The sequence below is a fragment of the Sceloporus undulatus genome, chromosome 4 (assembly GCF_019175285.1).
Source record: "Sceloporus undulatus isolate JIND9_A2432 ecotype Alabama chromosome 4, SceUnd_v1.1, whole genome shotgun sequence".
NCBI classification, from domain to species: Eukaryota; Metazoa; Chordata; class Lepidosauria; order Squamata; family Phrynosomatidae; genus Sceloporus; species Sceloporus undulatus.
In genome coordinates, this window is record NC_056525.1 from 142,731,029 (window position 1) to 142,746,259 (window position 15,231).

The 15,231-nt window shown below is 50.8% G+C and overlaps 1 protein-coding gene across 1 annotated transcript; it reads left to right on the forward strand.

The window, feature by feature from the left end:
- The first annotated feature begins 7,780 nt into the window (after positions 1-7,780).
- On the forward strand, positions 7,781-14,974 carry IRX2 (iroquois homeobox 2). The gene is given in 6 exon segments (XM_042461554.1): positions 7,781-8,224; positions 10,299-10,731; positions 11,615-11,871; positions 11,873-12,458; positions 13,707-13,777; positions 14,668-14,974. Coding segments are annotated over 5 exon segments (1,563 nt in total). The 5' UTR covers positions 7,781-7,981; the 3' UTR covers positions 13,751-13,777; positions 14,668-14,974.
- Positions 14,975-15,231: the final 257 nt, after the last annotated feature.

The following is a 15,231-nucleotide window of genomic DNA, read 5'->3' on the forward strand; positions in this document are numbered from 1 at the left end:
TCAGCCTAATCTGCCAAAGAGCTCTGGTGCCTCAAATCCCAGGATCCTGAAGAACAGAGTCATGGCAATTCAAGTGGTATCAAACTGCTTTAATTCTACAGTGTGGATGCGCCCTTAAAAGACTTACCTCCGAGCGGGGCTGCACCGATTGGGAGGTATGCCTGCTTTATATTCCCACTTCCTTTCCTAGGAGCTGGACTCTTTTGGGGCAGAGCTTCATAAGGACTGCAAATGAACCTTTGATCTGAGCTCTTCTTACGTTCATAGTCTGAATTACTAAAGTTGGTGGACCTCAGTGGGACCTATCGAGTGCCTAGGATCGGGGCATCCCACAGGTGTTACCCTCAACGTATTTACTTACAAGTAAACCTATTGGACTCCATAAGAGCGAGAGGGTTTTGGAGATGGTGCCTGACTACGGCAGGGAGATAAAAGGAAAATCTCTTCCCAGTAGAAAATGGGCACCAAAGTTCTTGCACTATTTTGGTAATACTTTGTTAAACTAAGTAATATTTCCAGTGTGGGATCCATAAGGCTTAACAAGGGCAGCATGCCAGGCTTTGCCTTGGAAACCTCCCTGCAAGAGAACTTCCTTCTGAATTTCCAGGCCCCGATCCCGACGACTCTGACTCGAGAAGACTTTCTCAGTTCCCCCAACCAGAGTGACCACACGTCCTCCTTTCCCAGGACGTGTCCTCCATTTCAATCTTTTGCCCAGGAGGAATTCCAAAACGCACTCGACTTGGAGCATGATGAAGAAGCCTCGAAGTATATTTTATAGGCGTCTTTTGAGCTTTTACTGGGTCATGTCCTCCATTTTTCTCGAGTGTCCTCCCTTTTGCGACACCTTGTACTTCTTTGCGGTTAGGTCATCTGGTCACCCTGCCCCAGACCATTTCTGCCATCTGAGGAAGCTGGTTGAGCCCTGGGCACTGTCTGCCTCCTCCTTTGACTTCCTTGCACTTTGGGGGCAGGCAAGTTAAATTTCTTGGAAGGCCTCTCTGCTGGAAAGAAAGGGGCCAGATCTCATGAGAACATTCCTTCTGCTGATGGCAGAAGCCCACCAGCACCTGCATTTGTTCAGAGGGGGAGCTGCCATCGCCATCCTCTGAGGCTGAGAGAGTGTGACTAGCCCAACGTCGCCCAGTGGGTTTCCAAGGCCAAGCGGGGATGAGTAGGTCTCTAGATTCCTACTCCAAGGCTCGAGCCACTACACCACGCTGTCTCTCGAATCAGACACTATGCAACTATTACTGGAAGTCTATATAATGCCATCTTACTGGTTTGGAACAATTGGCCGCCTACCGTCAAGTGTACAGCTTTCAAGGTAGCATGCATATTGTGAGCCAGCCTTTCATAACTGAGTTTCCATATCAAGTTGGGGTTCCATGGTTCCATGGTTAAGACTAACAACATTCCCGTTAAGCAGGAGAGCTGGAACTTGAACCATTCCGGCAAAAGTTTGATTTTACCTACCAATAGACCGGCAGCCTTAAGCTGCCTTGTTTGACAGCACATGCAAGGGATGTCATAGTCTACCTTTCAGGGGTGGTGTAAGGATTGTAAGGACTTCTGTCGCATGCATCGCTTCCGAGTAGCGGCTGGTGGCTTAAATGTCAGAGGAGAGGTGATTAGAATAATAGAACCGTAGAATCGTAGAGTTGGAAGAGACCACAAGGGTCATCCAGTCCAACCCCCTGCCATGCAGGAACTCTCAATCAAAGCATCCCCTTTGACAGATGGCCATGCAGCCTCTGCTTAAAGAACTCCAAAGAAGACTACACTAAACTCCGAGGGAGTGTGTTCCACTGTCGAACAGCCCTTACTGTCAGGAAGTTCCTCCTAATGTGGAGATGGAATCTCTTTTCCTGCAGCTTGCATCCATTGCTCCGGGTCCTGTTCTCTGGAGCAGCAGAAAACAAGCTTGCTCCCTCCTCAATATGACATCCCTTCAAGTATTTAAACAGGGCTATCATATCACCTCTTAACCTCCTCTCCTCCAGGCTAAACATCCCCAGCTCCCTAAGTTTCTCCTCATTGGGCTTCATAGTTTCAAGACCCTTCACCATTTTAGTTGCCCTCCTTTGGACACGGTCCAGTTTTTCAATGTCCTTTTTGAATTGTGGTGCCCAGAACTGGACACAGTATTCCAGGTGGGGCCTGACCAGAGCAGAATACAGTGGCACTATTACTTCCCTTGATCTAGACACTATACTTCTATTGATGCAGCTTAAAATTGCATTGGCCTTTTTAGCTGAGTCATCACACTGGTTACACCAGCTTTTAGTCCAAACTTTTAAAGTTTTGTTAAATGCATCCTGTCCACTTTGGACATAAGTTTCAGTGCCTCAGAGAAGTCCACACCTAGGAAGCCACCAACCTGAAGCAGCTGAAGGAAAAGCCCTTGGTGTGTCAAGCCTTGTTCCTCAGGAGCATCCAGATCTCTACAGTAGCAAGATGTTCCTGAACTCCAAGGCAAATGCTTGATTTTGTTGTGTGTCCTCGAGTCATTTCAGATTTATGGCGACCGTAAGGTGACCCTTATCGTGGGATTTTCTTGGCAGGTCTTTCCCATGGCCATCCTCTGAGGCTGAGAGAGTGTGGCTTGCCCAAGGGTTTCCAAGGCCCAGCTGAGATTTGAACCCTGGTCTCCAGAGTCCTAGTCCAGCGTTCAAACCACTGCACTACGCTGCCTCCTGGGTGTATAGGAAGTGTGTCCATTTCTTTAATGTTGCCTTCTCGGGCCCTTAAGGCTAAGATGCTAAGCAAAGTCAAAGGACTTGGGTGAAGGAGCACAGAATGTCCAAAAGTGGCATTTGGAGGACAGCTCTCCAAATGGGTCGCCCTCAAAGTAATATCAATTAGAAAGTAATATCAATTGATTGGGAATAGCAATGATTGACTTTTTGTCTCCGGATCCCTGTCAAACACGGGGACAGATACTGCACCTTTCCCCACTTATCTGAATTGTCTCCTACCTATATCTACTCAGAAGTTAAGGTCATTGAATGTATAAGAGAGAGAGTTTATTCCCCGGCCAGGTCCAGGGGTGCAGAAGTAAATGTATCCTAAAGTGTTATTGTTTTTATTTTTCCCTTTGAGGAACAAAAAAAAAGACCTTTAAGTCTGGTCAAATGAGTCAAGGAGCTAAGGCACGATCCAGTCACTCTGCTTGTCGGCCGATTTCCCCCATCCTTACTCCGAAGTAAACCCCATTGATTTCCATCAGACTCTTTTCCCGGTAAGTGCGCTTGAGCTCGCTTCGTTAAATCCCATTGATTCTGTGGGCAGAGCGCTTCCCACCTCCTCTGAAATCAATGGGGTTTATGAAGTGATTAACTGGGCTGGATCCTGCCCTCAGTGTCTAACCCCACACCCTGGTTATTAAACCAGTCGGAGGGCGGGGAGACTATTGGTGAGGGAGGACAGCAAATGACACCCCTCTACTCAGTCCCACGTTAAAAAAATATTGGGGAGGGGGGAACCTCATACAGAAAGGAAAAAAGGAGTCAGCTCGATCCTCTGCAGCTTTCACTTGGGGCCAATGGGGCAATACGCTCCCTTAATAAATATTCCAATAACAACAAGGTTGCTCCTAGAAATGACAAGGTATTTTCATCGCCCTCATTTGTTATCAGCAATGAGCGCGCCTTAGACAGCCGATTTGGGTAACAATGTGGAATCCACTCTTAGGAAAAGGAAAGGAAGGGGAAGGGGAAGGAAAAGAAAAGAAAAGAAAAGACAGGATAGGAAAGGAAAGGAAAGGAAAGGAAGGTGTAGGGGAAGGGAAGGGAAAAGAAAAGAAAGGAAAGGAAAAGAAAGGAAATGAAAAGGAAATGAAAAGGAAAGGAAAAGGAAAGGAGAAAGGGGGGGTAAAGACAAAGTACTAATATTTGGTCTGTGGCAAGTGTGGTGAAGAATCCATAAGGTGTGAGGGGGACAACTATCAAGCCAAGAAGGTACCCCCAAAGCACGGGTCGAGGGTGGTAGAGTATCAACGTAGTAGGCTTTCCTCGCCTTGCCAAGGCGACTCAAGCCCAACTCCAGGCAAACAACGGAGCAGCCTTCCCGACCGACAAAATGTCCCGTTGGTAGCTTAAAACCGCTCCGGATCGCTCTTCCGCTCGGAGTCAAATTAGGAGGAACTCTCTTTGTCCCGCAGCCCTTGTCTTCTGCTCCCTCTTGGAAAAAGGCATGACAGCGATGTTGGTGTTGCCTTTTCTTTTTCTTTCTTTCTTTCTTTTTTTTAAGCCCTATAAAAATTATGCAAATAGACCCAAAAGCAAGAAGGGCTCGCCTTTTGAAATGGAAATGCTCTATTCATTAAGCACTTATTGGGAAAACTAGCCGCCTTTCCCGCGATCGTCTCTTCCTCCTCCTCCTCCCCCAAACCACTCCGCATCACAGCCACCACCCCCAGACCATCATCCCTCCCCTCTTTTTTCCCCCTAAGTAAATAAATGGAGGGAAAAAATAACACTGTGTATCCGCAGAGAAAGAAAAAGGTAAAAGTATTGGGAAGGATTCATTTTAAAAGGAGATATATAATATTTTGCTCTCTTCCAGTCCTGCTGTCCCGATTCCCTATTATTATTATTATTATTATTATTATTATTATTATTATTATTATTATTATTATTGGAAATCGTGACAGCCGGGCTGTGGGAGAGCAATCTTGCATAGATTTATTGTTTTCGGCGCGATGGCAGGGACAAGTGCACAGGGACCCTTCTCCTAACCAGAAAACTTGAAGGCGGAGGGGAAAAGATCCCTTTTGCAAACCCAGCCAATGGGAAGACGATCCCACAGAGATCCAGGGGACTTCTTTCTAAATCGGGGGGAGAAAGAAGCCATTGATGGGCGCCTGAAGCAGAGAAATCCGTACGTCGGGACGGTCCCCCCATTCAACCCGCTTCGGTGGGAAGGAGTCCAGGGAATTTTGTATGTATAAGGCAATCGTTTTAATAAGAAGAAGGGAGGGGGGTATTTTATGCCCCAGTTCTCATTACTTTAGCTGCCTGCTTTTGTTGATGAGGTCAACATCATCTCCCGCCCCTAGATCTAGATAATAATAATAATAGCAAACGTAGTAGTAATACCAGGGAAGTCACGTTTCGCCGCTACTCCTCCAGTTTTTACGGGGAGGGAAGGCATCTCAGAGGACTGGGGGGGGGATGCAAAATTCATTAGAAGAGTATCCAACTGCTTCGGAATAAGGAGAATATAGCCGCTGTTAGGTCCAAACCCCGACCATAGCGACTTGGGGAGCCTCAGTCCTAAACTTTCCCTCCAACTTTCAGGTAAATCCACTAGATTTCGAAGTGACTTCGAATCAGAGGCGCTGACTCCATTGGAGGAGGAACTATTCAGGGGTAGGCTGTATATATTCCATCCTAATTCTATTCAGTATGTGTTACATCAGCGCCCTATTGACGGTGAGACTGATCTTTAGATAGAAATGGAAATGACCGAAACTCTCCATTCTGGGGTTTTAGGAGCCCAAACCCGCCTGGCATTCAAAGGGCACCGATTCGATTTCCTCCAGGTTTGAGAGGGCTATAGAGGGGGAATTCTGCCATCGGCTCTGATGCCCCGATATTTCCTTCCCTTTTCCCTGAATATGTCTTCTTCCGACTGTTTGACTGAGTCCCAACTTTCCGAAGGGTAGCGATTTGTGATTTCCGATCAGCAGAGACTTCCGTCCAGAAGTCTCTGTTTGGTCATGATGACAAAGGGTCACTTTACCTCCCAGAGGCCAGGTCAATGCCTGAAGAGTTGGACCCTTAAATAGATGTCTTCGTCGAGACAAGGGGATCTGGGAAGGATCGCTCAGGTCTCACAGGCATAAAACAGGGTATAAAAGGGCAGCGAAGGCCTTAAGGCGCCCTCCGGACTTGGCTGTATTCACCTGAGAGAGGTGTGGAGAGGAGAAGCACATTGGAGTAGATGGAAAGGACGGAAAGAAAGACACCAATTCTGCCACGGATCCGGATCGAGCTTCCCATCCCCACTTCTCCAAATTGGGAAACAGAATCAGTCAGGATCCCATCTGTAACCCAAGGGGGATCCTAAGAAAGGACTGGCAACACTGCCTTGGAGGCCACATGTTACATATAATTAGCCCTTCCACTAATGAGAGATCGTACATAAACTAAAGGCACTGACCCTATTCTCTCCTTGAAAGAAAAAGGACTGCTACCTGAGCATTTCCCTATCAAGGAAAACAAACCAAACTCTTTTCTTGACCCAGAGGGTGACTCCGCCAGGCTCAGGCTTTCCAGGGGCGGTTGGGGTTTCCCTCTCCTAAAGCCTTTGGTTCCGCACTGCCCAAGCCACCCGATCCGATGCCCCTTTATGTGGAAATTGCGCCAACTATGCCGGAGTACGTTTCCATTCAATTCATTGGGGGAGGTTTACTTTCTTCTCCCCTCTCCCCCCAAGGAAAGAAGCAAAGCTTGGCGCGGATCGCAACCCGCAAAGCAAGCCGATGTGTGTTTGTGTACTTCTATCGGGACCCAAATGTGTGTGTGTGTGTGTGTGTGTGTGTGTGTGTATCTCTATTTGTATGTATGTTTGCCGGTTTGTGCGTGTGTTTGAATTCAGGGGGGGGGGGCTTGATGCCCGGAAAATGGGAATAGGATTTCTCAGACTGCAGCGACATAGATAGATATAGATATATAGATATAGATATGTATAGATATGAGTTCATCCTGGCGCCAAGCATCTCTCTCTATATCTATATCATCTATATCGATATCTATGCTTTTGCATATGCTTTTGCAATCTGGAAACTCCTATTGGCATATTCCAGGCGTCAAGCCCCCCCCCCGGACTTCAAAGGCACCCCTTTCCTTTCCGACACTCCTTGGCCACCCTTTGGGAGCCCATCATTGGGGCTACTCTGGTCCGAACTTGGATGGCTCAATGGAGCCTCCGTGTGCCAAGGGGGGGGGGGGCTGCCTTCTTCCCCCTGGCCTCGCCTTGCGCCCTCCTCCTCTTCCTCGGTGTCACTCGGCGAGGCTCCCTCACTTCCAGGGCTGGGTAGGAAGAGCTGGAAGAGAAAGAGGCCCGGCCAGCTTCCCCAGGCGCAGCTCTGCACCGCTGTCCCTGACCCCCCCCTTCTTTCCCTCAGGCGCCCACCGCGCAGGAGCAGCAGCCGAGGCAGGTGGGCGGAGCGGTCTCCCTCTCCTCCTCCCTCTCTTTCCCGGAGTCCCGCCCCCGAAGCTCTTCCTCCATTCCTTTGGGAAGCCCAGGAGGGGCGTGTCCTCCTCTGTCCCCGCCCCCTCTTTATGCAGATGAGCCTCCCTGACGGACAGCTCGCTTGGCCAATGCCCTTCCCGGCCAAAACTCGTCCCCTCAGAGGCTGGATGCCTGAGCCCAAAGCCGAGGCGAGGCGCCGGCGTCGGTGGGGGGGCGAAGGTGGCCTCGCCTCACGGGCGGGAGAGGCAGCCAGGGAGGGAGGGAAGGAAGGAGGGAGAGCCTGGGCCAGCTCCGGCTGGGTGCAGCTTGGGCTTTCCCTTCCCCTCCGATTCCCTATTTTATTTTATGCTCTTCACTTGCTTCCTCCTCCTTTTCCCGCTTTTTGGGTCCAGACGCCCTCCTCCTTCTCTTCCTCTTCCCCTTCCTCTTCCTCTTCCTCTTCCCCCTCCAGCAGCGGGTGACTCCTTCTGCGTGGGAAAGAAGGGAAGCCAGGCAGGGCGCGGGCGCGAGCTGGGGCGCGCGCCCGGCCAGGAGGAGCGAGCCAGCCAGCCAGCCAGCCAGAGGGCGGCTTTCCCCTCCCTCCTCCGCCTCGCGCCGGGCTCTCCTTTTGGCTCCTGCCGATGGAGGGGAGGCTGTGAGCTCCTCAGCGGCTGGGGCGCCCGGCGGAGGCGGCTGAGGCGAATGTGGCGGGGCTGAGGGAGCCCTCCTCCTCCTCCTCCTCCTCGGCCGGCCCGGCTCCAGCCCCGCTCCCTCGCCCTCCTCCTGCTTCCCGGGTCCCGCCATGTCCTACCCTCAGGGCTACCTCTACCAGCCCCCGGGCTCGCTGGCCCTCTACTCCTGCCCGGCTTACGGGGCCTCGGCCTTGGCGGCCCCCCGGAGCGAAGAGCTGGCCAGGTCCTCCTCCGGCTCGGCCTTCAGCCCTTACCCGGGATCCGCCGCCTTCACCGCCCAAGCCGCCGCCACCGGCTTCAGCAGCCCGCTCCAGTACTCCACCGACCCGGCCACTGGATTCCCCTCCTACATGGTGGGTTAGTACGCCAGCCTCGGCGCCAAAGCTTCCTACCCCTCCTCCTCCTCCTCCTCTTCCCCTCCATCTTCTTCATCATCTTCCTCCATCGCTGCCTCCACCCGCACCTCCGAGGCTGGGCTGGGGGTTGTGGGGATTTAAGGCTGGGCAAGGCGCCTTGGACACAGCAGCTCTGCTAAGAAGGAGAGGGGGGGCGACAGAAATATTGTCTGCTCCTTCCTTCCTTCCTTCCTTCCTTCCTTCCTTCCTTCCCTCTTTTTCCTCCCTCCCTTCCTTCCTTCCCTCTCTCTCTCTCTCTCTCTCTGCCCTTTCCCTTCCTCCTTTGGTCGACCCTTCTTTCACTTCTTCCCTTCTTTACCCCAGTCATCCTCTTTTTTTTCTTACCGATCCATCTCATTCTGTGTTTTGGTCGTTACCTTCTCCTCCTCTTCCTCTTCTTCCTTTCCTTCTTCCCCCTTCTCTTCCCTTTTCAGCTTTATTTTTTTTCCCCTCTGACTTTTCTCAGCTCTCTCCTCTCCCTCCATTTCTTTCTTCTGCTCCGGTCCTTTCCCTTTCGCCTCTTCCTGTGCAATTTATTGGGGAGGGGGCGGTCTTGGAGGGGCGGGCGGGATCGTTCTCCCGATTGAAAGGCACCGAAAGCTACATTTGATTCAAAAAGTGTTGCATGCGTGGGTTGCGGGTGGTAATGTGCGGGGAACTCTCAGTCGCAGGTTGGGACGGGTTTCCCCGATCGCTTCCAAGCGATGGTTGGTTGGGCGCTGCGGGCGACCGTGGGTGTTTTGTAACCCGTGCAAACCTTGATCGAGGACTAAAAAATACCAGAGGCTGTTCGTAGTGGTCTGGGGAAAGTGGGGCAAAGGCTTCGTTTTGTGTCACTACACAAGAGGTATCAGTTCCAGCGCCTCCCTTCCCCGCGGCCGCTTTCCTCTTTATTTCGGAGAATGAGAGCCGCTCTCAAACGCTCCTCTGTTTGATTTTCTCGTGGCAGAAAGAAAAGCCGCCGCAAGTTGCAAAGGCTGGTTGTTGGGGGGGGGGGGGGCAATTTAAGACTATTAGGTCCCTTCCCTTCTTAGGCAGGCGCTGAAAGTTACCGAGTTGCTCGCTTCATTTCAGTCCTCCTCTCCCCGCCAAGACCCGGCACCGCCGCCTCTCTCCACACCCGGGCATTATGTAGACTTTAAATCAGCGCAATTTAAACGTTTAAAGGGTGAATTAAAATGCTAATTATATCGCATTTGACCGATTCGAAACGGTGCATATCTTCTGGTTGGCAAATTGGATTTGCAATGCATTAGCGCGGTGAATTGCTAAGTGGGGGGCTTTGGTGTGTGTGTGTGTGTGTGTGTGTCCCTCTTCTTTCCTTCCCCCCATCACCCAGCCCCATAGGAAGAGAGGAGACATCCTTGCCACGGCGTAGGGAAAAAGAAAAGGAGAGAGATAATAGAGGGAGGGGGGACATATATATTAAGAAACTACCTTAATTAATATATTAAGAGAAAAGATATCCTTTCAACGATGTGGAGAGAAAGAGGAAGGAAAGCAGAGGGGGATATATTTAAAAAAAACTATCTTAATCAATATACAGTATCGAGAGAGGAGATATCCTTTCAACGATGTGGGGAGAAAGAGGAGGGAATGTAGTATATTAAGAAACTCTATTAATTACTATGTTAAGAGAGGAGATATCCCTGCAACGATGTGGGAAGAAAGAGAAGGGGGGGGGAATAGGGAACAAATATTAGGAAACAACCTGTGGGGCCTTTGGAGTGGGAACCACCAATGCGCTCGAATGAATCCCTGTAAATGGAAAGGAGTGGGTGAAAACTCGGCCTTTATTCCGGTGGAAAGAAAGGAAGTTGATTCTAATGCCCTTTGGGTGTCTTTAAAAATAATAACGATGATAGTAATTACGAGGGCGATGCACGCATATTCGAGAGAACAGTTAAGAAGTGCGCTAGGTTCTCCCTGGTTGGAGAAAGAGTATCCCAAAGGCCAGGGCATCCGAGGCGATGGTTCTTCCTGGTTCCTGACTAACCCTCCCTCCCGCCTGCTGTGCTTCTGTGCTTGGCAGGGCTCTCCCTACGATGCCCACACGACGGGCATGAGCGGGGCCATCAGCTACCACCCCTACGGCAGCCCGGCCTATCCGTACCAGCTCAACGACCCGGCCTACCGGAAGAACGCCACGCGCGACGCCACCGCCACACTTAAGGCCTGGCTCCAGGAGCACCGCAAGAACCCCTACCCGACCAAAGGCGAGAAGATCATGCTGGCCATCATCACCAAAATGACCCTCACCCAGGTCTCCACCTGGTTCGCCAACGCCCGCAGGAGGCTCAAGAAGGAGAACAAGATGACCTGGGCGCCGCGCAACAAGAGCGAGGACGAGGACGAAGACCTGGACGGCGGAGGAGGCGGAGGAGACGGGGCCGGGCTGCGGGGCAAGGAGGAGGCCGCCTCCGAGAAAGCCCGGGACAGCAACGAGACCTCGGCCGAGGATGAAGGTGAGAGGACGGGGCCCAAGGGCAGGGAAGGAGCCAGGCACCCGCCGGAGCCCTCCGGCTGCCTTGGCCCTTGGGTGTGTTACCTGCCTTCAAGTCATTCCTGACTTATGGCCACCCTAAGGCGAAGCTACCGTGTTTCCTTGGCAAGGTTTGCTCAGGGGAGGTTTGCCAGGGCCTTCCCCTGAGGCTGAGAGCATGTGACTTGACCAAGGTCACATTATGGCTTGGTTTCCAACACTTGGAAATCGCGGTGGGATGGGTATGGAGGCTGGTGGGAAATAGGCCTCACTCTCCCTATGGCTGCTTCTCCCACAGAATTGCTCTGCTGGATCCCGCCTGCTTTGTCCCCAGGGGACTTTCTGAGATTCCCTCGTATAAAAATGCATTCGCCTGAGCCTTATTTGGGGCCCTGCAAAGGCCACGCTCCCTCACTTGGGGGACCTGCAAGGTCCCCTTGCTCCAAGACAGGCCATGGGTCTCAGCAGTCTTCCCATCTGGGTCTCAGAAATCCTGGAAAGGTGGCCGGTGTGGTGGTGGTGGTGGTTAGGATCCCAGGGTGGGTAGGTCGAGGAGGGCAGGTAAAGGCCCTCCCCGGGCGTTGGTGCCCAAGAGGCCTGAGCCTGAGTCGGTAGCCGGAGATTGGTCAAAACCAACGCCTGCTGGGCCAGAAGCTGAGTGGCGGTCCCCCGGGGAGGAAAGCCCCATAGGGCCCAGTGGGGGGCGGAGAGGGTGGGGGTGGGGGGCGCGTGCGTGGGCCTGTTAATCGGGGACGAAAGGCCTGTCGGGTTCCTTCCAACTGTTTAGTGGCTGGCGGAGGGAGGGAGGCGGCGGCGCTCTCCTTCCTGCCGGCTTTCTTTGACGGCTCGGCCCTGGTTTTCCGCAGGGATCAGCTTGCAGGTGGACTCGCTGACCGACCACTCCTGCTCGGCCGAATCCGACGGCGAGAAGGGCCCTTGCCGGCCGGGGAACCCACTCTGCGAGTCAGGATGCAAAGCCAAGTACGAGGAGATCGAGGAAGACGACGATGAGGAAGAGGAAGACGACGTCGACGACGACGAAGAGGACGAGGGGGCCCCGCAGTCGGGCCGGGGTCTCTCCGCCAAGCCGGCCACCTCCTCTCCTCTGACCGGGGTGGAGGCCCCCCCTCCTGGGCCACCCGCACGGGGAAGACGCCGCCCGGAGCGCCCACAAGGCCGCCTTGGACGCCCGGATCCCGCCGGCCTCCTCGGCCTCCTCGGCGGCGCCTTCGCAGGGGACCCCGGCCAGCAAGCCCAAGCTGTGGTCGCTGGCGGAGATCGCCACCTCGGACCTGAAGCACCCGCCGCCCCATCCCCACCTCCCGCCGCCCCCTCCGGGCCTGGGCCAGGGCTGCCCCTCGGGGCCCCCGCCGCCCCCGGCTGCCTCCTCCTCCTCTTCCTCCTCCTCCTCCTCCGCCCCGCACAGCGCTGCCTACTCGCCCTCGTCGCTCCTGGGGAGGCATATTTATTACACGTCGCCTTTTTACAGCAATTACACAAACTATGGGAACTTCAATGCCCTCCAGGGCCAGGGCATCCTCCGGTACAACGCCGCCGCCGCCGCCGCCGTAGCTGCCGTGGCCTCCGGCGAGGGACTGGTGGGCCAGACGGTCCTGGGCAGCAGCGGCGCCCTCCACAAGCCGGCCTCCGAGAACCCCCTGAAAAGCCTCGAGCAACACTACAAGCCCCCCAGCGCAGACCCCAAGAAAGGTAGGCAGGGGCCTCCGCAATGGCCCTGGGCCCTATGGGGAGGAAAGGGAGCCGTTTAGGGGAGGGGGACACGAAAAAGAACCCCATCAGCATCACAACCTTCATCCCATCAAATATGTTCGGGAAGGTGGAGGGAAAAGGAGGTCGGAGCCTTTAACCATCATTCTCATCTTTAGGCACAAACTGTTTGGTTTTTCCGGACCGCGATCCAACAGTTCTATCTCTGGAAGCCCTTTAGTTTTCAGCAGCGGTTTTGTTTCGCTTTGCTTTGCTTTCAAATAGTCCTTATCCTTGAATGATAGCAGCTCAGGGGCTCTGGCTTCAGGCGGGCTTCCCTGGAAGAAGAGTTCAGGGATTTATTTATTTACTTACTTATAAAATAATCAATAAAAATAATAAATAAAAAAGATTCCAGGGAAGACACTAAGATTTGTTGTGTTGTCTCCCGTTATTTGTCTCCCGTTTTCTATGAGGCAGAGGAACAAAAATAAGTCGCTCCAGTTTTTGTTTTGTTTTTTAAATTTACTACTTGGAATTAATATTTAAAAAGAGAGAGAGAGAGAGACTCCAAAATCTAAATCAGGAAATCTGAGTACTGTAAATAGGGGTTACTGGAGGGAAAAAGAGATGAATAATTTTTGTGGTTGTTAGGAGTGGGAGCAATCTAGAGATCGAGGTAGGATATCTTTTTAAAAATGTATGGTTTCGTATTTGCGAAGGAACAGCATTGGCGTTATTATTATTATTATTATTATTATTATTATTATTATTATTGAAAGACAAATAAAACACATCCGTTAATGAAAAGAAGGTGTGACAAATACAGTACTGAAAACCTGTTTCCTATTATGTTTGCTCAGAGGTAAGCCCCAGAGAACTCAGTGGGACTTACTGATCAGCGAGTGCATATAGGCTTGCAACCCTATTCTAAATTATGCCTGCACTGGATAATTGCAATCCCTAGGGTTTATTGTTGTTTTAAGAAATCATCACAAGTTGTTCAGTTCAAAAGAAAATAGTAATAAGGATGCTCTTCTTCCCCATCCAAACAGCCCCCTCTGCAGAGTTACCTATGTGATCCTCCAGTTAGTATAGAAATGGCTTTGGGCCTTAAGCCTTGCAAAGACTGGGCTGAGAGTTTTATGGAGGAGAGAGAGAGAGAGAAAGAGAGAGCTAGGCCATGCCCAGAGTGTATAATCTAGTTAGCCAGCTGTGTCCTGTGACTAACTGACGCTTCTATTTTGACAGACCCCACTGAAGTGTGCACAGTAGGAGTGCAACCATACCTATAGAAGTGCAATCACACAGCAGCCAGGCAAGTAAGTGAGACTAGTCTCTTTCTTTTTTCCTTCCCCTTCCTCCATATTCTGTTACATCGCTTAGATTTTACATTTGGCAACGGAGCCCAAGACTTACCGCTCAGCCTGGAAATTTGCTTAATGTTCATTTCTTGCTCCATTACTGAAGGAGCATGATTACAAACGAAACAAAACAAAAAAAGCCTATCGCATTTTAGCCTTTTTAGAAAGAAGGGCAGTTATTTCGCATTCTTTAAAAAAAACAACAACAACTGCTGTGTTGAATGAGGATTTATAATGAAATAGTTACCCAAACGAAGGACCAAACTCCAGTTTTCCTGCACCAAACCCCACTGAAATGCCTGAGTGAGAAGGAGGGGAACACATGCTCGCTTTGGAGCCCAGCCAGAACTCCTCTCATTGTCCCTCGTCTGCTATTTGAAATGCATATGAGCATGGCGAAGAAAAGGAACGGGAGCATGGCAGCTCTCAATTGGCTTGTGCAGAGCTGCTTCCCCATCACCAGCACCTTAAAGGCATGCATAGAAACCTAAAACTCGGGAAGCATCACAATAAAACTTAATTCATTTGATGATGCTCAAAGTGTGCCTTTCAAACACCAAAAAAAACCAATTAGATGACTCCTGGGTGGATTCCAAAGAATGTAATACGAACGGAACAGTTCTCCTTCCCACTCCATTTCCAAGTAGCTACTACAGTTAGGATTAAAGAAACATCTTGTATAGCTATTTCCCACCACCTCCAAAAAAATACCGAGGAAGAACAACTCCCTCTTCTATCCTGAGTAAAGGGAATAAGGGTTTTTTAAATGTGTCTTACATTTATTTTTGCACTAACTTGGCATGTAACTGAAACGTTGTGGATGATCTGGTGTTTTCCTTGGTCCACAGGTAGGTGTCACAATTGCTTTGAGAAAAGTCAACAAGCCATCATCTCTTCCCCAAAGCTAATCTCTCTATCTATCTATCTCTATGTCTATCTCTATCTCTAACAAAAACAAAACTCTAAATCCGGATCACATCTTGTGCCACTGTATAAAAGAAGATCACAGGAACACTGTTAAACCCTACAAGACTCTAATTATTATTAAACCGGGATTTTGTTGGACATTATGTGAGTTCGCTGGTTATAGTCTAGTTTCCCCCTTCCATGTATGTGTGACTTTAAAAAAAGGAAGGAAGAAAGAAAGAAAGAAAGCTGGTTCCCTCCCCTCAGGATATCTTAAAATGATCACTTCATTGCCACGGTATATATATATATATATCTATATATATATCTATATTCTGTAGGTGTTGATAGGATTGTTGTACAAAACCCTTTGTAAAAGATGCATACAGTAGGGGCGAATTAAAGAAACCGTGAGTACTTACAAAGTGGGGGGGAAAACAAATTTGATATTTATTTTTGTAACGATATAAGAGCTTCTAGTAATTTATGCAAGTTGTATTGCAATG